This window comes from Gymnogyps californianus, chromosome 14 (genome assembly GCF_018139145.2).
Source record: "Gymnogyps californianus isolate 813 chromosome 14, ASM1813914v2, whole genome shotgun sequence".
Lineage (NCBI taxonomy): Eukaryota > Metazoa > Chordata > Aves > Accipitriformes > Cathartidae > Gymnogyps > Gymnogyps californianus.
This window is the reverse complement of record NC_059484.1, coordinates 1,202,485-1,223,430: the sequence shown is the minus strand read 5'-3', so window position 1 is coordinate 1,223,430 and position 20,946 is coordinate 1,202,485. Positions and strand designations below refer to the sequence as shown.

At 54.7% G+C, this 20,946-nt stretch overlaps 1 protein-coding gene across 1 annotated transcript in view; it reads right to left on the bottom strand.

The window, feature by feature from the left end:
* The window catches only part of LOC127021880 (protocadherin gamma-B5-like), a 43,975-nt gene that overhangs the window by 9,227 nt on the left and 13,802 nt on the right, over positions 1-20,946 (bottom strand). The window contains 1 exon segment of the mRNA XM_050905194.1: positions 12,459-12,517. Coding sequence (XP_050761151.1) covers positions 12,459-12,517 — 59 coding nt within the window.

The following is a 20,946-nucleotide window of genomic DNA, read 5'->3' as shown; positions in this document are numbered from 1 at the left end:
AAGGCTCACCCTGTGGTCAGGGCATTCACCTGGGAGGTAGCACCAGGACCCCCAACCTCACCGAGCTCCCTAACCAGGTGGTCCTCACTGTGCACCCCAATGACCCTTGGCCCCACGGCTGCATGCAGGCACAGACAGAAGAGCTGGCCACCACCGAGCACCAGACTTGTCCGGGGCTAGGTTGGAAAGCGAGGGAAGAAGGGCGGTGGTTAGTCCCTGCAGCCTAGGAAGGAGTTGAACGACACAGTCCAACCCCTCCGGTGCAGGGCACAAGAGGAGTGGCTGTACCAAGAAACATGTGGATCTTGTTCAAGTTGTTCTGAGCTCTTGTTTTAGAGTTGTGTGCCCCCAGGGAAAGGTGACCGTGCATCTCCAGCGGGCAGAGGGAGGTTCATCCCTGGAGGATGGGGAGACAGGCAGCGTTTCAGACCCTTTTCCTTTCTTCTGATCTTAGAGAGGGAGTGAACACACGTGAACTCACGTGGTGGGCTTCACCAGCCGCTGCATTATGGCTGTACCCCCGTGTCAGGGGGACAGCCAAAGCCCTACATCCCCTTAATGCCCTGTGGGATCACAAAATCACAGACTGATTCAGCTGGAGAGGAACGTGAAGCACCCAGTCTGATGAAAGGTGGGAAGGTCTCTGGTCCAACACCCCACCCAAAGCAGGGCCAAGCTTTCAGCTGGACCCAACTTGATATTAGATGCTCAGGGCCTGAGCAGCTACATTTTGAGTATGAGATTTCTCCATCTCTCTGGCCTCCTGTTCCAGTGTTTGACCACCCTTGGGTGAAAATCGTTTCCCAACATCTACTCCGAATTTGTTCTGTTGCAATGTGTGCCCATTGCCCCTTGTCCTTTCACTGTGCACCTCTGAAGACAGCAATGAGACCCTTCTCCTAGCTCTCACGCCTCCAAGCTGAAGGAGCTCTCTGAGCCTCTCCTCCTCTGCCTTGGGCTCCAGACCTCTGATCATTTTGGTGGCTCCCATATGGCCATGACTTTGTTGCAGTGAGCAGCCCAAAACCGGGCACAATGCTCCAGCTGTGGTCCCGTAAGTGCTGAATTGAGGTGGAATTCAAAGAACCATCTCTTCTCTTGAGCTGCTGGCTACAATCTTACCAGTAAAACCCAGTCAGTCTCCATCACAGCAAGGGTGCACTGGTGACTCATGTTCAACCTGATGGTCCCTAGGTCCTTTTCTGCAAACTTACTGCACCCAGTGTTCCCAAATTTTGCACAAAACCAGCCCCAAAGCTGTGTGCCTGCTCCCCATGACACCACGCAGAAAAGCTATTTTAGGAATGCCTTAGAGTTGCAAAAAACGGTATTGAGCTCACTTCTCTAAGCAGGAAATTCAAGTGCCTCAATTACTTGCAGTGCAATCATCCAGAATTCAGAGGCACAGAAAAAAAACAAGTGCTGTAATCTAAAAAAGCCCAAAAATAACTTCTCACATTGGAAAAAGGCACACAGCTGATGACCAGACCTGGCTGTCTTCCACGGCTATAGGATGGAGTTATGAATCAGAGCTGTGAATCACTGATTCAACAGCGAGCAGCCTGCCCTGCCCTGTTCCCCCTGCCTGGGGCAGGCAGACCTCAGAGCCCCCCCCTTGCAGCTCTGCTCCCCGCTCGGCTGCAGCCTTGGGTGCTGCTGCAGGGAGGCTGCCCTGAACGAGAGGGCTGGTTCCTATGGAAATGGCTCTAAGGACTCACTGTTTTTAATACAAATGCTGTTGACTCAATAGGTTTTTTTCTAAAAACCCATCCCCCATAGCATAGATTTTTCTTTTTTTTTTTTTTCCTGTTCAATTCTACTCCACACTTCAAAGCTCAGCAAAGAGCTGGCTTGTATTTTCGGGAATGTTTCCAGCGCAGCTAGGGCTGGAGGGAAGGAAGCAAACCCACGTTTGAGACAAACCCAGGGATGCAGTGTCTTAGGGGGCTCAGGGCATGGTGGACACAGAGCACAGGACAGGGACTGTGCCAGCGGAGGCAGGTACAGCTGGTGCACGACCTGCAAATGCCTTCATTAAACCTGTCTACATGGAAATCAGGGAATGCCAAAACGAAAGGCTTGCCCTGCAGCCTTGACTCAGCCCCACCACATGCTGCATGCGAGGCTGCCCCATTACCAAGGGCTTCCACAAGCACCGGCCCAAGCAGCGCAGGGTGGACCCCGGTGCTTTGCTGACCGGCTATTTTGTGGCACCCCCAACCACCACTTTTAAATTCCACTTCGAGCACAGAATTATTCATTTCCTTGCAGGGTTGCTATGGAGCTCGTCACTATGGCAGCTGAAGGCCTTGAAACATTTATTTGCACAACTGCCCAGTGGATTCCTGAAAAATTGTTTTCCTTGCTCTGCAGCTGGAAACATGAGCCGTAGCAGCGCCACAACAAACTGGAAAAGTTTATTCGTGCCAGAGCCATGTTGTCAGAGCCCCAGGGGCTGGAGAGGACAGCCCAGCACCCCACAGACGAGACCCTGGCACCCTGGGGTGCCTGGCAGGGCTGTGTGCAGAGCTTGGCCTGGGGATTTTCCTGGGACACCCTCAGCATCCTTCCTCCTCTCTCATTTCGGGCTTTCTGGCTCCTATGGCAGTGGCCCCCTGGCCAGCAGCTCTCCCACCCCGCAGCCTTGGCTGCTCCCAGGCTTCCCTGCTCCGGGGAGGGGGATGTGGCTACGGTTTGTTTCTCCTCCCGGCCTCTTCCCCTTTTGCTCCTGTTTGCTCCCCAGCTCCGGCTGCTGCTCCCACCCTCCCATCACCTCCCCCAGCAGCCTGGCTGGAGCAGCTCTCTGCCCTCCCCTCCCCACTCAGCTCCCAGGGCCAGGGGCTGTCTTCAAGCCCATTCCTCCAGCCCCATTCCCGGGCAGCCCCTGGTCCCCCCAGGTTGCCCCCCCCCAGCCTAACTCCCCCTGCACTGCTGTTTCCTCTCTCCCAGCTTCCTCCAAGCCCTCCCTGCCCCCCCGCCACCTCCCACACACAGCTCCAGCCAGAGGCAGCAGCAGAAGTAAAATCTCAGCCTGCGCGTTTCTCGGCTGGCAAAGTGACAAGCAAGAGGGAATGGATCCGTCCCTGCCGGTGCTGAGTCTCCGCCGCGCTCAAGGCATGCTGGGGACACAGGGACACAGCCCCACAGCTGGGGATGCAGCCCCAGGGTCAGCATCCCTCTGGCCCACCACCCACGCCAGCCTCCCGCAGCCCCAGCCCACAGCCCACCACCCTCCCACCTCCCCCAGCCTTCGAAAAAAATGGAACCAGCTCCAAAATTGCCACAATTTCCTGCCTTTCTCCTTGCCGTAACAGAGGATGCTGCCGGCCCTTCCCCCACGCTCCCCCAGCTCCGCACATTCCCTGCCGCTTCTGTAATGCAATTACAAAGGCTGGAGAGGAGCTGGATGAGGCTCAGCTTTAAGATCATGACTTTGCAAAGATAGGATTGAAAAATATTAGCGGGCAAGCAGGGGCAAGATCTGCAGCCTCCCAAAGCACCAGCGACTCATATCTTCCAGCCAGCAGAGCTGCTGGGATGCTGCTCTGCCAGGCAGAGGCAGAACAAAAGGCCACAATGTCTCTAAAACAGGGACCAGGGGCAGTCCCCCCTCCCAGGGACTCTTCCAGCCCTCCTGGATGAGCCGGAGCGCAGACCAGTATTATTTCAACCAGCCCATCCTGCCGCCATCCATGCCCCAAACATGCCGGGAAGGATATTTCGAGAAATTCTTTGGAAACGTCATTGTGCCTATTTGTCTGATCCCTGCACCTCTGCAGCCAGCCATGGCATGTGCTCAGCTGCGCAGGAAGCAGATGGAGACAGAAAAATTAAACTAATATACATAGCACCTGCTAAATTACCTAAAATAGCGTTTCTATACATAATGCTGTGATGATGAAACTCCTGATATTCTGGGGGCTTTCCAGAATGAGAAACAAGTCCTATTGCTACGGTATTTCCCTTTCTCCATAAAAGACTCTCCAGCTTTTGTCCCACCTGGCAGGATCCGGATGGCTCAGACTTCAAGGGCCATGACAAATGCAGATAAAGGGATTATTGGCCCAGAATGGTCAATAAGGGAAGGAAACATTCAGCTGAATGATCTATGGGCTACATGATCTAGAAAGAAGCCCATATACTGAATCCACTGAGATTTGGGCTGTTAATAGACAAAAGGGTGAAGCCTGCAAGCAGGAGTGCTCACTGGCATTGTGCACAGCATGGGGGACCAGCTCTGTGGTCTCCTGGCTATGGAAGGGGAGGTGAGGTGGGACCAGGACACATCGCTACAAAACCTTCAGCTTCCAGTCCCAGGATCGGCTCAGCTCCGCAGGAAGAGGGGAAAGGAGAGCAGTTATCCAGAGACGACAACTGCCCCCAGCATCAAAACAGCTCCTGCCTGTCCCAGCGCCCCAAATCCACTCCAAAATTGCGCCATGGGGCTGCAGCCCACGCTCAGAGCAAAGCTGGGCTCTGAACAGCCTCGTAGTGCTTTAAAGCAGCGTTTTCTCTGCAGCGTTTGGTAGGAAACCACAGTTGTAGAATCATAGAATCATTTAGGTTGGAAAAGACCTTTAAGATCATCGAGTCCAACCGTAAACCTAACACTGCCAGGTCCACCACTAAACCATGTCCCTAAGTGCCACATCTACACATCTTTTAAATACTTCCAGGGATGATGACTCAACCACTTCCCCGGGCAGCCTGTTCCAATGTTTGATAACCCTTTCAGTGAAGAAATTTTTCCTAATATCCAATGTAAACCTGCCCTGGCACAACTTGAGGCCATTTCCTCTCGTCCTATCACTTGTTACTTGGGAGAAGAGACAGACGCCCACCTCGCTACAATCTCCTTTCAGGTAGCTGTAGAGAGCGATAAGGAGGCTCCCCTGAGCCTCCTTTTCTCCAGACTAAACAACCCTGGTTCCCTCAGCCACTGCTCATAAGACTTGTTCTCCAGACCCTTCACCAGCTTCGTTGCTCTTCTTTGGACATGCTCCAGCACCTCAAAGCTGTGAGCCTCTGAGTGGTCTTCAACCTTTCCTGTTTCAAGACCCACCACAGCAACCCCAAACCTGGCAGATGCAACTGTCTGGCCCTTGCTGGGCTTCCATGGTCCCCTCCGAGATGTTTGCTGAGCAAAAGACACACAAACAGGCTGGGTGCTGGCGTGGGCTGCATCATTGGGCATCAACAACCACCTCAAATACTCCCCAAAAAGGCAACTTCTCTCCCAGGCTCCCCAGGACCCGGCACAAGCTGGTGATGTGAGCTCTGCAGCCCCAGAGGCTTTGGCAAGGGGAAAACCCTCTCTTCAGAGCAGAGTCCCTTTACTAGCACAACTCCTCCTTCACTCAGGGGTCTGCAGCCCACATTAAAGCGCAGCGGCTCTCAACCTTAGGAGAGCGCTGTGTCACTTAGATTACGGCTGTTTCTGCAAAGCGATGACCTCAAAGGGATTTCCAGAGGGTGCTGCGATTTTTCAGGCCGCTGGGTTCCACTCACACCTTCCCGAGACCCCAGGGTGGCAGCTGAGAGCAGTTCCACGCTCCGCATGCTGCAGGAGCCGTGGAGGAATCACTCAATACTCAAGCATCTGAACAGGCAGACAAACGCAAACCAGACAGAAGCAGCAGTAATTTTAGCCCAAAGACTGTTGCACCTCTTTGGATTCACCTGCAAAACACGTGGAACCTCACCTGGCAAAGCGAATACCACTGCTGGCTTCAACCCTTGAGTGCATTTGGGATGGAAACCTGGGGATTACAATTATTTCCTAAACTTCCCAGGGATAGTTATTTCTGCTGCTTCTCTTGCCCCTGTCAACGAGGAGCTGAGGGTGGGAAGCCTGCGCAGCCCAGAAGTGCCAGCAGTCGCTCCTAGGGCACCTGGCCTTCCCGAGCCGCGGTGACACCAGCTGCGGTGCACGTCCCACTAGCCGCACGTTCTCCAGGTAACACTGTCCTGACAACTGTCTCCTTTTCCCTTTTTCAGCCTGCTCCCCCACACTGCCCACCCACTCATTCAATTACTCCCGGCTTCTGGAAGCTGTTGAGTGGTTTCAACCAGATCCGATGGCCAGGTGGAAGTTCCTGACATGCTACTCTTCTACCATTTGCATGAAAATCAACAGAGAAAGACCCTCATTGGTGTCTCCTACTAGGGAAGGGCTCACTTACCAGCCATGCTTGGCCCACCAGCTTGCCTGTCACTGCCTGTCATCACACGGGTGGCTGGAAATTGCAAAAGCTGCTTGTTCTGCTGCTGGTTTGGAGCTGGGCACAGCCTGGGATGCTGTGTGGGATGACGGTGGTGCTGGGGAGGGGACCAGAGAAAGCAGGAGGCTGGAGATGCAGTGTGGAATGGAGAAGAGGGGCATAGGGAGACCCTCACTGCATGGTGCACAGGAGGGCAGCAAGAGCAGACATTGTGGTGGGAAACACTGGGGACCTTGACAGGCTGGAGGAGTGGGCCCAGGTGAACCTCATGAAGTTCAACAAGGCCAAGTGCAAGGTCCTGCCCCTGGGTTGAGGCAATCACCAATATCAGTACAGACCAGGGGATGAAGGGATTGAGAGCAGCCTTGCGGAGAAGGACTGGGGGTACTGGTGGGTGACAAATGGGACATGAGCAGGCAATGTGCGCCTCGCAGCCCAGAAAGCCAAGCGTCTCCTGGGCTGCATCACCAGCAGTATGGCCAGCAGGTCAAGGGAGGTGATTGTCTCCCTCTGCTCCACTCTCGAGACCCCCCTGGAGCACTGCTTTCAGCTCTGGGGCTCCCAGCACATGACAGACATGGACCTGTGAGAGCAGGTCCAGAGGGGCCACAGAAATGGTCTGAGGGCTGGAACAGCTCTGCTATGGAGAAAGGCTGAGAGAGTGGGGTTGTTCAGCCTGGAGAAGAGAAGGGTCCAGGGAGATCTTATTGTGGTCTTTCAATACTTGAAGGGGGCTTGTAAGAAAGACAAAGACTTTCTACTGGGGCCTGGTGTGACAGGACAAGGGGCAACCGTTTTAAACTGCAAGACAATAGGGTTTGGGTTGGACATAGGGAAGAAATGTTTTACAATGAGGGTGCTGAGACACTGGAACACGTTTCCCAGAGAAGCTGTGGATGCCCCATCCCTGGAAGTGTTCAAGGTCAGGCTGGATGGGGCTTTGAGCAACCTGATCTAGTGGAAGGTGTCCCTGCCCACAGCAGAGGGGTGCTGTGAGTGGATGACCTTTGAAGGTCCCTTCCAACCCAAACCCTTCTGTGATTCTATGAAAAGATGCCGGAAGAGCCATGGTGGGGCATGAGAGGGACAGAGGGGTCACAGTCACAGGGACCTGGCTCTGCAACCCAGCGGTAGCACTGGAGGGGAGGGAGAGGACTGCTGCAGGCTGCAGCTTGGCTGCCGCCTCTGCCCAGCACATGCCAGTTTTTACAACATTTTCAATCAAAGAGTGGACAGAAAGTAAACCCATCAGTGTTTACCCAGACATCCCCACCGGTGCAGGTGCGCATGTGCTTTATAGCACTTGCTACTGTATCCACTATAATGTTACACAAACTTGCAACATAAATTCCTACAGGGTTACAACATCCGCAGGCATCCCCGTGGCTGCTGGGTTAGCAAGTACTTTTCTGGGGAAGGACGTGCTAAAGCCTGCATCTGTGGCCAGTTGTCTTCCTGCTGTGTATCCACCCCCGTGCCGCATAAGCACACCAAGGTCCGCGTCTCCCTCCGCCTCTGTCCTCTGGCCCCAGCTGCTGTGTGCTCTGGGGTGTCCCACCCAGACACACACATATGGGGTCCCCTTGGCACCGGGGTGCTGCTGCCACACAGGACCTCCTGACCACCCCAAACACCAGAAGCCCCCCAAGCTGCAGCCACCCTTTGGCAGTACCTACACGCTCTGAACACCAAGAATACGCCTGAGAGCTTTAAGGACTGTCCTAGGAACACCTTTTTTCCCCTCCCTGTCCCCCACCACACACAGGCAAGCTGTCGTTAGTCCTGCAAGCTGAACTCTTGGAGCTCAGGCATGAAAATGAAACAAAGAATGAAAAAAACCTCCTTTCCTTTATAGCTCTCCTATGGGCACCTCCACTGTCAGCTGCAAACCGCTTTTGCTGCACTCCCCTTCCTCCCTCTGTACAGCCTGGGTGACGATGGCCGGGGTCAGACAAGGCAGCCGTGATGCTGTTTAACAGGCGAGTGAGGCAAATATCACTATTGACTGTGTTCACCCTGGCAGAAGGAGTCTGGCTCGCAACAGTGTTGGAAACCAGTAGCACAGGGAGATTTAGGATTAGAGAAAATAAACAGAGAGGGTGTGTGAAATGACAGTCTAGATCTTCTTTGCATGCTTTGCTCCTCCCTGCCCTGGAGTGACCGGGGATTCCCACACTGCTCCTTACCTCCTTGTGAGTCCCCTGCCACAGTCTCTGGGGTGCCTCCTGCCTGGGATCTCCTTCTAGCCTACCCACACAGCCTGAGATTGTCCCCACTCCTCCCATGAGCTGCCCAGGACACTCCAGCTCTTCCCAGCCTGGGATGTCTCACCCTCCCATGCCCACCTGTGAGCAACACAGAGCCCTCCACACTCCTCCAGGAAGGAAATCCTGACTTGAGCCCGGTGTTTTCCTGAATAAACCATCACACAGAGATCAAAGCAAAGAGCTATCAGGGTCAGGCAAGTACCATGAACGTGCAGGGCACAAGCCTGGTCTCTGTTCCTTTGGCAACTAGTGAAAAGCAACAAGTTGGGTCCCTTGTACCAGTCCCAGTCCCTGCGTTCTCCCCCCATACACCAGCCCCCCAGGGAAACCCCAGTCTGATGATCCCACAGGGATGTCCTGCAACGCTGCCGGACTGTACATCTACTTCACTTTGGACAATTCATCGCTGTAATCTTCACTACAGCCACTGATCTGATTTGTCTGTGAACAGCATCTGCTGCTCGGTATCATTCTGTATTCATTTACATTTGCCCAGAGACAGCATGGGTGCTTTTTTTTTAAGAAAACAAAATACAAACATCATTAAATGAATTAATCTATCCTCCTGTTTCTCCCAAACAAGATTAATTGAGAATTGCTCTACTCAGGTCTGACTCCCTACCACATTTTCAGAGGACATTGCCTGAGCTCCTGTTTCCTGAGCATGTGCACCAGAGCTCTCCTGTGCTTCAGAACAAAGAACAAATTCTCTTTGTTGTCCTGTAACGGCGCTCTGAATGCAGTGATATACAAGATCAAGAGACGGTCCCTGCCTTATTGAGCTTACCCTGAGTTTTGCCTGGTTCTAGGTGCTCGGAGACATGTGGGATTTGTTTCAGCGGGCAGGGCTATGCCGAGAAAAGACAAGATTGTTGCTTCTCCAGCTCCCATGAAGACAGCAAAGGAGAAATCACAACATGGGTTTAAGCCTGCTTTCTGGCTTAGGGTCAGTGCCGGACTCCCTCCAGGATCCATTCAAACCGCTAGCCTAAGCTGCCTTGTCTTTATTGCTATTTAATTTGTGTCAGACAAATGCAGTTAAGAGCACATCCCTTTTTTTTCTTTTCAGCTCAGAGGTGGCCTGTGTTCCCCAAGCGCCAAGCAGAGCCCTGCAGTTCAGAGAGCTCACGGTGCTAGAGAGGTTCGCCTGTCAGCAGGAGACACAGTTGTACACGACCTAACATTGGAGAGAGTAACAGCGGGCAGGGCTCAGGCAGCTGCCCTTGCACCCTCTTTAATACCTGTACTACCAACCAGTGCCTGGGGAATCCACACACCAGACATCAAAACATTGGGAAGAGCATGGGAAGAACAGAACAGGAAGCCGACTGCTCTCCAAGATTTGCCTGTTTGATGACCAGAGAGATGTCAGAGCTGGGCACTGAATATATGATAGCACTTTCTATTTCCATCCTTTAGTATTGTAACACAGGTTTAGAATAAAAACATCTCCCTTGATTTAAACAGGGTAAAAGAAACAGAAAAAAAAAATCAGCAAGAGCTGTTTCATTGCAAATGTGGAATCTGCACACAGGCAGGTGGGGAAAACCAGCAGGAATTAAAATCCACTGAGTTATTTCTGTACCAGCCTGTGCTTGGGCAAAGCCCCTCTCCAGACCCGGGGGCCAGCCCATGCTGTGGGAACCCCTGCCACAACAGGCCCTGACACAAGCCGCTAGCAGCTGTTTCAGGGACTGCCGTGGGCACCCAGGTCACAGATCATCAGGGGCAACATCACGGCTTGTGCACCAGAACCAACATGTCGTGCTAGTTCAGCTCCCCATGAACAGAGTCTGAGGCTGCCTTTCCTCCTGCCCTCTCCATTCCCACCCCACATGCTGCTGCTCCCACTTAGGCATTGGGAAGGGGCTGGAGCTTGTAAAGAGCTTCAGGCAGAGGCTGGGGGCTGGGGTGAGGGTCACTGTCCCATGACCTGAGAAAAGGTCCTTCTCACTGACTTAAGTAGGTCTGGACTGCATCAGCTCTGCGCGTTGAAGAGCTCCAGCATGATGCTAGGAGAGGGAGCAATAGAGCTTGCTCTGATGGGGCTCATTTACTTGCTTCTCGTAACAAAACTATTACAGCAGCTCTGGCGCACTTCCGTATTAACAAGGCTTTGTTAATTGTCATTTGAACTAGAGCGTAAATGGTTAGAAAGATTTTTCTTGATTAAAATGTTGTCAGTGATGGGGAATTCAACAGACCTCTGAGAAAAGTGCTCCAGCGATAGCTTTGTTTTAAAGTCCATGGCTGGTTTCTAGTAGGATTGCTTTATCTACTTTACATCAAACCCTCACTCCATTTTAGCTTTGTCAGCTAGAAGAGCCTAGTAACAAAGTTTAATCACTGCAACAAGTTGGCTATAGCAGTCTCTTAATTTTCTGTTAAGCTAAATTATCAAGCCAGACACAGGGAAAGACTCAGACACAACCAGCTGCTGCAGATGTTTAACTGCAAGCTCCAACACCAAAATTCAGGACCCGACACTCCGTGTGGCACCATTTAAACCTCCACGGGAGCTGCCCAAGTGGCCACCAGGAACGACAAAGCACAGAGGCGTGAGCTCCTCTCTCTTCCACAGAGATACTGTGCCTGACCCAGCCAGCCAAGGAAGCACAGCATCCAAATTTACTGCCGATTGCTCCAAGGGTATAATCCTTGGGTATGCCCCAAAAGATATAACCTTTTCACATATAAATTATCCTGGAGCCAGTCTCCTCATACACAATAACCTCTGGTTGGGGTATTCACAGAGGAAGGTGGACTCCCAGTTTAAGTCCTTTCTTACTCTGATGGTACTCAAGGAAGTTCACCCTCTGAACAGGATCCCTGCCCCTGCTTATGAACCAGGAGGGAAGATGGGAGAGGTGAAGGGCACCTGCTCAACATTTTCTTGTCAGCGCTTTCTCACTGTGGACCCAGAAAAGCAAACTTTGTTGGCCAGAGGCAAGAGAGCGCACAGTCAAGAGAGGGGTACTCACTTGGGAGGCAGGTCACTGCTCTGCTGCCAGGGCTTCTTATTTTTTTGACCTTACACACAAATTGGCAAAAACTCAGCCATGGTTTTGGCAGCAAGACCAGACCTTAGGAGACATCCTTCCTGTGAGTCTCCTGACCCATTAGGTTTAATTTCTTCTTCCTTAGCCTCCCTCTGCCCAGTTGCCCAGCTCCAGTGGGAAGTGTGCAGAGGGCTCCTCATCTGGATGAACCGATGACCCAGCCCGTGTTGGCGATGGCACTTTCTAAGGAATGCAAGAAAGGTTCCAAACTCCCCAACAAATGGAATTAGATCTGGAGGTCCCAACCCTGATTCTGCCAGACCAGCCCACAGGAGAAAGCACATACAGTGGCATTTCAGGAGGCACCTGCTCCTGCTGGGTTAGATGTGGCTGGGACACATTTCTCTAGAGGGGCTTTTGGGGACCTGGGGCTCATCCGCTCAACTTCTGGCTGCCACGGGGGCTTGCACAGCGGTTTGGCACTAGGTGCTCAAGCCAGAGGAAATGATACACTTCAGCAGCACAGAGCTCGAGGCTCCATGGCTGGTAAAGGGACTCGCACAGTTATTTCCAGTGGCCTCCATGCAGGGGGAGGAATCAAGATTTTGGACTCGGAATCTAGGCTAATGCTCAAAATCTGCTTTAGAGAAGAAGCCTTTCTCTGCAAAACATGTTTTCCAGTCCTTTAACAGTCTCACAACTTCACCTGGAGTTCCCTCTGGTTTCTGACTGTCCTCCTGGAGCTGTAGACATCAAAACCAGACACACCATTGCAAACAACAGCTGTCACACCACCACCAACAGAGCTGACACAGAGCAGCCCTATTTCTGACTCTTTGGCTGGACAATTCTACAAATGACAGGGAACACTCGTCCTCAGAGCTGCCAGTCGAGGACTTCCCAGCACTGAAAGTGGCACACAAAGGAAAGAAACCTTCACCGGACACATACATGGAGAAAGAGGCACTTACCCGCTCGTTCCAGGTCTCTGGGTCTGAGAGAAGCGCCAGTCTGTGTTAGGCTGAGCTTGCTGCAGAGAAAATAGAAGAGTTTTAATACCTCTATTCTTGCCTTTGAAAATGAAAGCGAACTGATCCTGGATTATTTCAGTCTGGAATATCAGCGTGTTCCTTCCAAGTAAAGCAAATCAATTAGAACAAAAAGAAAGCTCCCCCTCCCCCTTCCTTGAGTATTTCTGAACCAGCATGAATACTAAAAAGCATGACAAAAACTGTTCAGCGAATAATCTTCCAAAGCAGCTCAGGAAACCAGGCTGTGAAAGAAATGAAGCATGAAATAAACTGATAAGGGCATCAATTCAGCAGAAGCAATGGTACCAAAGTAATGAGCTTGGAGGAGTGTGGGGTGGGGGTGGCAGAGTTAATTGATACTGAGAAAGATGCTTTTAATGCCAGAAGGTAAAAAGACAACAGACCTTCCTAATCTGTCCTTCTTCTGTCCTTAAAAAGGCCTGCCTGAGATCTTGATTTCACACATTGTATTTGAATGACTTTTCCTAGATGCTGTGGCCTCGGAGCATTACAATATTTTTCTGTCCGCAGAGAAAAAAATGAACTTCCGACAGCAAAAGAAAAAAGCATTATTTGTTTAGGAGACACAATAAACTTTGGACACAGCAGCACACTTTGTAACTTCATTAGTAAGCCCCCGTATCGCTTTCTGCCCGTGTTATTTTACCATTAGACAATGGACATTTTGTAAATAAGGAAGGACATGAAGCAGGCTTGCATATTCCTGTTTGAATCACGCCTTTGTGAAGAGCACTAAATAGCAGAACTGTTTTCTGTCTGGAAGACGCACACTTCCGAAAATCGTAATCTTCTTAATTAACTCCAGAATGATAACAAGCTACCTGGAAAGGACAACATTTCTCTCAGTTACCTTAGGAATGAGCAGTTCACAATCCATACAGTGGAACATTGATTTTATAGGATTATTCTGCTTGTACATGCAATTACTAAGGAAAAGTAAAGACGGGTACAGCTGACCTAGATTTTTATTTAGTAGATGTGATTTCACTAATTTCTCCACAGCTTTGATGATTCTCATGAAAGAATATATTAGAATAAATTACTCCCCTAAAATAGAGGCCCCACTGGTACCCATGCTGCATGCAAATTAAGCTGTTTAAATACTTGCCCTCCAGATTTCAGATACACATTTTTGCACACGCTGACACACAACCCTGCACTAGATAAGCCCTTCCCAATCTATACTTTGAATTCCTGTTGTAATTACCACTTTCAAATTTAGGGCAGGCATTTATGACACAAAATTACTTTACTTTTTATATCCCAAAGCTATAAAAGCTACAGCTAAATACAGTCACCTACATCCACATTTAGACATCTGAATACAAGTGGCTAAAGTTTTCAAAGCACACCGCTGCCTAGGTCTCTGCAAGCCCAAGGGCACGTAAGGTCACCAGGATCTTTGCGAAAAATGTCACTACCTTCAGTGCTGAATAGTGAATTCAGCCCCTCGCTCAAAATGACCAAGCTGGAAAGTGATCCCTCGCAGGGGCACAATCAGTAATTAGTAACACTTGAGAGTTAAGAAATGAGACATTTCTACAATGCACCTCTAAAGCAGAGCAAAAGAAACACCGACAAACTTTGCTTTCAGATAACCTCCGCCCGCATCGCAGTTTGTATGCCATGCAGAAGAAAGGGGTTAAACAGATTCAAGAAGTTAAACACCCAAAACACATGTTCCTGACTGTGCTAAGTATCGCTTTAAGAAGAAAAGAGTACGAACGGGGCCAAGGGAAAACTCTCCACTTCTACGAACACACAGTCTTTGATTTTATAGTGCCGCCCAGCCCCTTCCCCCACATCCATCAAGCCGAGCCAAAGCTTTCACCTGCCACCTCCCAGGAGGCGACAGTGACACACGTTCCCTGAAGCCACCTTCTTAGGTGGAAGGACAGACAGAGAACAGCCAACTGGCCTGAATATTACGGACCGTTGCGCTTAGCAGACAGGACAGTAAGAAACACCCTTCTCTTACCCCATCACAGGGACTCGCTAAGGTGCTGGTCACCTGCTCATAGGCAGCCACGGTCTCCGCAGTGCTAGAATGGCTGAAAGGTTTTACAAAGAGGAAATCGCTCTGGTCAGACATGGGTGAGAAACAAGAGGTGTAATTCTGTGCCTGGGAGGTCAAGCCCGCTCCTCCCACATCCAGGTACTTGATGAAGCCATCTGGCTTCATCTGCCCACGGAAATGGGAGGCGGGCTTGCGGCCAGTCCCTCGGCAGCAACCCGCGAAGGTCCAGCTGGCAGCGCCAGCTTTGAGACACCGGGCAGCTGCCACAGCAAACATCACGCAGGACACAAGGGAAATGGACACCAAGGAGATGATGAGGTAAAGCGTTAGGTTGGTATCCTTGGGAGAAGATTTGGGGAGGTCCAAGGACTTGGCAAAGTCCTGCACACTGTTTTCCTCCGGAGAAATTACTATTACCACGGAGGCTGAGAGGAACGGTGTCCCATTGTCCCTCACTTCGACCACCAGCCTGTGGGGATCTTCTGACTCCCTGAGAGCCTGTGCAACCCTTATCTCTCCAGAGCGGCGTTCCACTTGGAAAGGCAAAGCCTCAGCGGTCTCCTGCAGCTGGTAGGACAGCCAGGCATTATGGCCACTATCAGCATCAACAGCTACAATTTTGGTGACCAGATAGCCAGGTTCTGCCAAGGCGGGATGGTTTGGTGGAAGGCAGAGCCCTTGGGGACGGACGGGTAGACAATGGTGGGGGCATTGTCATTCTCATCCAGGACGAACACATGGACCACAGCAGTGCTACTCAGCGCAGGGGACCCAGCATCCTTCACCTCCACAGGCACCTGGAACACCTTGTCCTGCTCGTAGTCCAGAGCCCGCACGGTGTAGATGGTGCCGTTGTCCTGGTCTATCCGGAAGTAGGTTGAGATAGGTACATCCTGCATCCCGTTGTCCAGGATGGAGTAAGACAGCTTGGCGTTGCTACCCTCATCAGGATCAGATGCTGACACTGAAAAAACAGAAGTTCCAGGAAGGGAGTTTTCCTGAACGTGAGCTGTATCAAAAGGGCTGGAGAAATTCGGTGCGTTATCATTCACGTCAGCAATTTGGAGGTAAAAGGTTTTTTGTGTGGCCCTCTGTGGGGACCCTGAATCCACAGCCCTCACCGTGACGTTGTATCCACTGGCCTTCTCCCGATCAAGGGGACCATTTGTGACCAGCGAGAAATGCTCTTTAAAAGATGACACTAGTTTAAACGGGAGCTCTTTCGCTATTTGCAGATGGACCTGCCCGTTGTCACCGGAATCGCTGTCCTTCACACCAATGAGGGCAATCACAGTGCCTGGGGTTGCATCTTCCTGCACTGGGCTGGAGAGAGAGGTCAGCACGATCTCTGGGCTGTTATCGTTGATATCGATTAATTCCACTCGCAGATGACAGTGTCCTTCCATGGCTGGGGATCCCTTGTCCCTGGCTCGAACTGCAATCTCATAAGCACTGGATTCCTCATAATCCAGCGGGGCTTTGGTTCTGATCTCCCCTGTCCGGGGATCTAAGGAGAACAGCTTCGTGAATTTACCAGGTGCGTTATTGCTAGTTTTGAAAGAATATTCCACGTCCCCGTTGGGACCTTCATCCAAGTCGGTGACATTCAACTTGGTGACCAGAGTGCCCACTGGCACATTCTCCTCCAAATGTACCTTGGATATGGGTGGGTCGCAGACAGGAGGGTTGTCATTTGCATCCAGGACATGGATGGTAACCTTGGCAGTGCCAGATTTCACCGGATTCCCTCCATCCAGGGCTGTCAGTGTTAGGTGATGAACAGCCACTTTCTCTCTGTCCAATGCTTTTTCAAGTACGATCTCAGGCATTTTAACACCATCTCCTCTCACATTGATACTCAGGGCAAAATGCTCGCTGGGGCTGAGCTCGTAGGTGGAGATGGAGTTGGAGCCCATATCCGGGTCTTCTGCTACCTCCAAGGGTAGCCGAGTCCCAGGGTTGGCTACCTCAGTGATCTCCAAGACCACCTCCGGCTTGGGGAACTGGGGCGCGTTGTCGTTGACATCGAGGACATCCACCTCGACGCGGTGGAGCTGGAGGGGGTTCTCCATGACGAGTTGGAGGTGCAGGGAGCACGTGGGGCTCTGCCCGCACAGTGCCTCCCGGTCCAGCCTGCTGTCGAGGAGCAGCACGCCTGCCACCAGGTCCACCTGGAAGTGCTGCTGCCCACCCTCGCTCACCAGGCGCAGGTTGCGGGCGGCCAGGCTCTGCACCTCCACCCCTAGGTCCTTGGCCAGGTCGCCCACCGAGGAGCCCGGCTCGCGGTCCTCGGGCACGGAGTAGCGGAGCTGGGCGCTGCTGGGAGCCGGCAGGCAGGAGAGGGCTGCGAGCAGCAGCGGGAGCTGCCATGGCAAACTCCGTCCCCCGAGCATCCCGTGCCGGGTGTGAGAGCGGAGCAGCGCGGAGCGGAGCGGCGGCGGCTCGGCGCAGCCTCCCCCGCCTCCCCGCCCCCGCTGCCGGCCCCGGCAGCCGCCGCCGCCGCGCCGGAACCCCCGCGCCCCGGGGGGGGGGGGGTCCGAGCGGGTTTTCGCAGGGAGGAAGCCGCCGCCGGAGCCGCCGGAGCCGGGCAGGGAGGGATGGAGGGGGCGGGGGGGGGGCGGGGGCGATCGCAGCCCGGCCGGCTGAGCCGCTCTTCGGCACGCAAAGACACACAAAGTCGGCGAGCGGAGGGGATGGACCGAGTGACAGTTTTACGTCTCTCCACAGCCCCCTCCCCCTCCTCCTCCTCCTCCTCCTCCTTTTTCTCTCCCTCCTCCTCCTCCTCCTCTCCCTCCTCCGCCGCCTTCCCCAAAATACGCACGGCGTAGCCCGCCCCCCCCCGCCTCGCCCCGCCGCCGCCACTCCTCCCCCCCCAGCGCCGGGAGGGCGCCGGGGACTCCCGGCAGCGGGAACCCCCGTTCCGCCCCTCCCGGCTGCTGGGAGCGGGCACCGGCGGGCACCTCCTCCCCAAAGCCGGCTGGGGGTGCCGCCTCCCGAGCCGCTCCGGTGCCGAGCCCTGCAGACACCGGGGCTGCGGTCAGGCTGGGGGACACGCTCCCGAGCTCACCTCGCTGCACAGGGTGGGATCCGGCGGGTTGGCACCGGCTGGACCCGCGCAGGGTTTCACAAACATGAACTCGCTGATGTCCGAGACCGGCGAAAAGCAGGAGCGGTAACGCGGGGCGGGGGGTGCCGTGGCTGTCACCTGGACGCCCATCACCGTGTCCCCTTGCTTAGGCTCATAGTGCAAGTGCCCAAAAATGTGGCTGGGAGGGGGCTGAAGCGTGTTCACGCTCTCCACGCAGCAGCCCTGGTTGGCAGGTGCAGAGCCCCGCCGGAGGCACCGCACACCCAGCACTGCCAGTCCCACCAGCGAGACGGTGGAGATGAGCACTAGGGACACGATCAGATAAAGCGTAATCGTGGGGAAGCCCCCACCGTCAGTGGCCCGAGCCTCGGAGCCCTGCAAGGCCTCTGGGCCCTTCTCCTCCACCAGCACCACCAGCGTGACGGCTGTGGAGAGTGGGGGCTCCCCGGCATCCCGGACCACCACCAGCAGTTCGTGCGCAGAAGCATCCGTCTCCTGCAGGGCCCGCGTGATCCGGATCTCCCCAGAGCGCAGGGCCACGCTGAAAAGCCCTGGGTCTGTGGCTTCCACGAGGTGGTAGGAGAGCCAGGCATTACGCCCCGAGTCCGCATCTATTGCCACCACCTTGGTGATGAGAGCAGGAGGGGCGGTGGAGGGGGAGATTCGGAACTGGGTAGCGGAGTCCTCCCCAGCCCTGGGGAAATGCACCTGCGGAGCATTGTCGTTCTGGTCCACTATAAAAACGTGAACCAGCGTCCTGTTCCTCAGGGCCGGGGAGCCACCATCAGAGACCTCCACATGGAGCTGGAGATAGGTGGTTTGCTCATAGTCAAAGGGGAGTTTGGCAGAGACCTGCCCACTTGTGGGATGTATGGAGAGGTAGCGAGTCGGATCCAGGCCTGGATCTGTCCCACCAGCTCGCAGGATGGAGTAGGAGAGGCGGGAATTCTGCTCCGAGTCAGGGTCAGCAGCAGAGACTGTAACCAGCACACTGCCCACTGGGTTGTTCTCTGCCACCAGCACTTCGTAGGATGCTTGCTCAAACTGGGGTGCGTTGTCATTGACATCTGCCAGGGCAATTGGCAAGACGGTGTGGTGGGAGAGCGGGGGACTGCCCAGGTCCGAGGCAGAGATGGTGACATTGTAGTAGGCAATATGCTCCCGGTCCAAACGGGTGCTGGTTAGCAGCGAGTACTGGTGCTCATAGTCCTTACGCAGCTGGAAGGGAAGATCTGGAGACACGTGACACTGGACCTTGCCCTGCTCACCAGAGTCCCTGTCTCTGACGTGTATCACGGCCACCACTGTGCCCGGGGGTGCATCCTCGCTCAGGGAGCTGGAGAAGGAGGTAAGAATGACCTCGGGGGCGTTGTCATTCACGTCGGTGATTTCCACCACCACGCTGCAGTGCTCCTCCATCGTGGGCGACCCCATGTCCTTGGCCTCCACTTCGATCTCATACACCGTCGCCTCCTCGAAGTCCAGGTTGCCCTGGACGCGAATCTCCCCAGTTTGCTCATCGATGGCAAAGATCTGGCGTAAGGCAGCTGAGTTGTGGCTGCTGAGGGAGTAGCGGATGTCTCCGTTGGGCCCTTCATCCACATCGGTGGCATTTAACTTCACCACGAGGGTGCCCAGCGGCGAGTTCTCCACCAAGCGGGCTCCATATGATGGTCTGTCAAAGACCGGGTGGTTGTCGTTGGCATCCAGGACCTGAATAGTGATGTGTGTCTTGCTGGACTGCGGGGGAGAGCCCCCGTCTTCGGCAGTCAGGACCAGGTAGTGGAAAGCTCTGAGTTCCCGGTCCAGGGCCCTCTCCAGCACCAGCTCAGGGAACTTCCCACCATCTGTGCGCGCCTTCACGTTGAGGTTGAAGTTCTCATTGGCACTCAGGTGATAGGTCTGCAAGGTGTTGGTGCCCACGTCGGGGTCCTGGGCAGGCTGGATGGGGAAGCGGGCACCCAGGGATGCCAGCTCGTAGATGCGCAAGGAAACCTCGTCACTGGGGAACTCCGGCGGGTTGTCATTGATATCCAGGATCTCCACCTCAATGCGGTAAAACTCCACTGGGTTCTCGATGGCAAGTTTCAGGTGGAGGAAGCAGCGGGGGTTCTGCCCGCAGAGCTGCTCCCGGTCTATCCGCTCGCTGACCATTATAACGCCGGTGTTCACATTGACCGAGAAGTACTGGGAATCCGAATCGGACAGTACCTGCAGATTAGCTGCCGCCAGTTTCGCCACATCGGTGCCCAGGTCCTTCGCGATATTGCCCACGAAGGCGCCCCGGGTGAGCTCCTCCGGGATGCTGTACCGGATCTGAGCAGAGGAGCTGTGCAAGAACAAACAGAAAGAGAAGACACGCGGCAGTCCCAGGGACCGGCCCGCCTTCCCTGCCCTCGGCATCCTTGCCGGGTGGGCGGCCGGGGACCGATGCCCTCCGCGCTCCGGGGCCGCGCTCAGCGCTCGCCGCTCCCATTCATTGTTTGGGGCGGACGCGCGGTTCGAGGGGGGGGGGGGGGTTGGCGGGGGGGGGGCCGGGAGGGGGGGTGTGGTGTGTGCAGCGCCGGGGCTCCGCGCAGCCGCCTCGCCATTGGCTCCGAGCGCCGCGCCGCTTCTCCAATCGCCGCGCTCCTTTCCCCGGACAGCAACACCGGCGCCAATCGCAACCCAGCGGGCTGTTGCCGCGCGCCGCGAACCTGCGCGGAGTTTCCCCCAGCGGCGGCGGCCCCGCGCCCCCCGCCCACCCCCCCTCCCCAAACCCCCCCGGCACCGGCACCGGGGAGCAAGGGCGGCCCCCGGGGCGGGGGGGAAGGCGCAGTCCGGTCGCCCGGCGAGCCCCGCGCCGGCACCGCCTTCCCTTGCCCCTAGGCTCTCACCTGGCCGGGGTCCCGCAGCGTACCGGTGGCGGAGACGAAAGCCCCGGTTTCCCGCGGTAGGGTCGCGGGGGGCGGGCAAGGCCGCAGGAAGGTGAAATCGCTCCGGTCGGAGCCGGGGGAGAAGCAGGTGCTGTAGCACTGGGACTGGGAGTCGGTGGGCCGCAGGGTGACCTCCATGTACTTAAGGGTGCCGTCGGAGCTGAGCTGGAGCTTGGGGCTGGAGTGCTTGAAGAAGTCCCGGGAGGGCGACTCGCTGAGCCAGCAGCAGCAGCAGGGCGAGGCGGCGGCACGGCCTCTGCGCCGGAGGCACCGGGCGGCCAGGAGGGTGACGGTGGCGAGCGCCACGGTGCTAACGGCTGCCAGCGCGATGATCAGGTAGAAGGTCAGGTCCGGCTTCTCCTTGGCACCAGCCAGGAAATCCCGAGG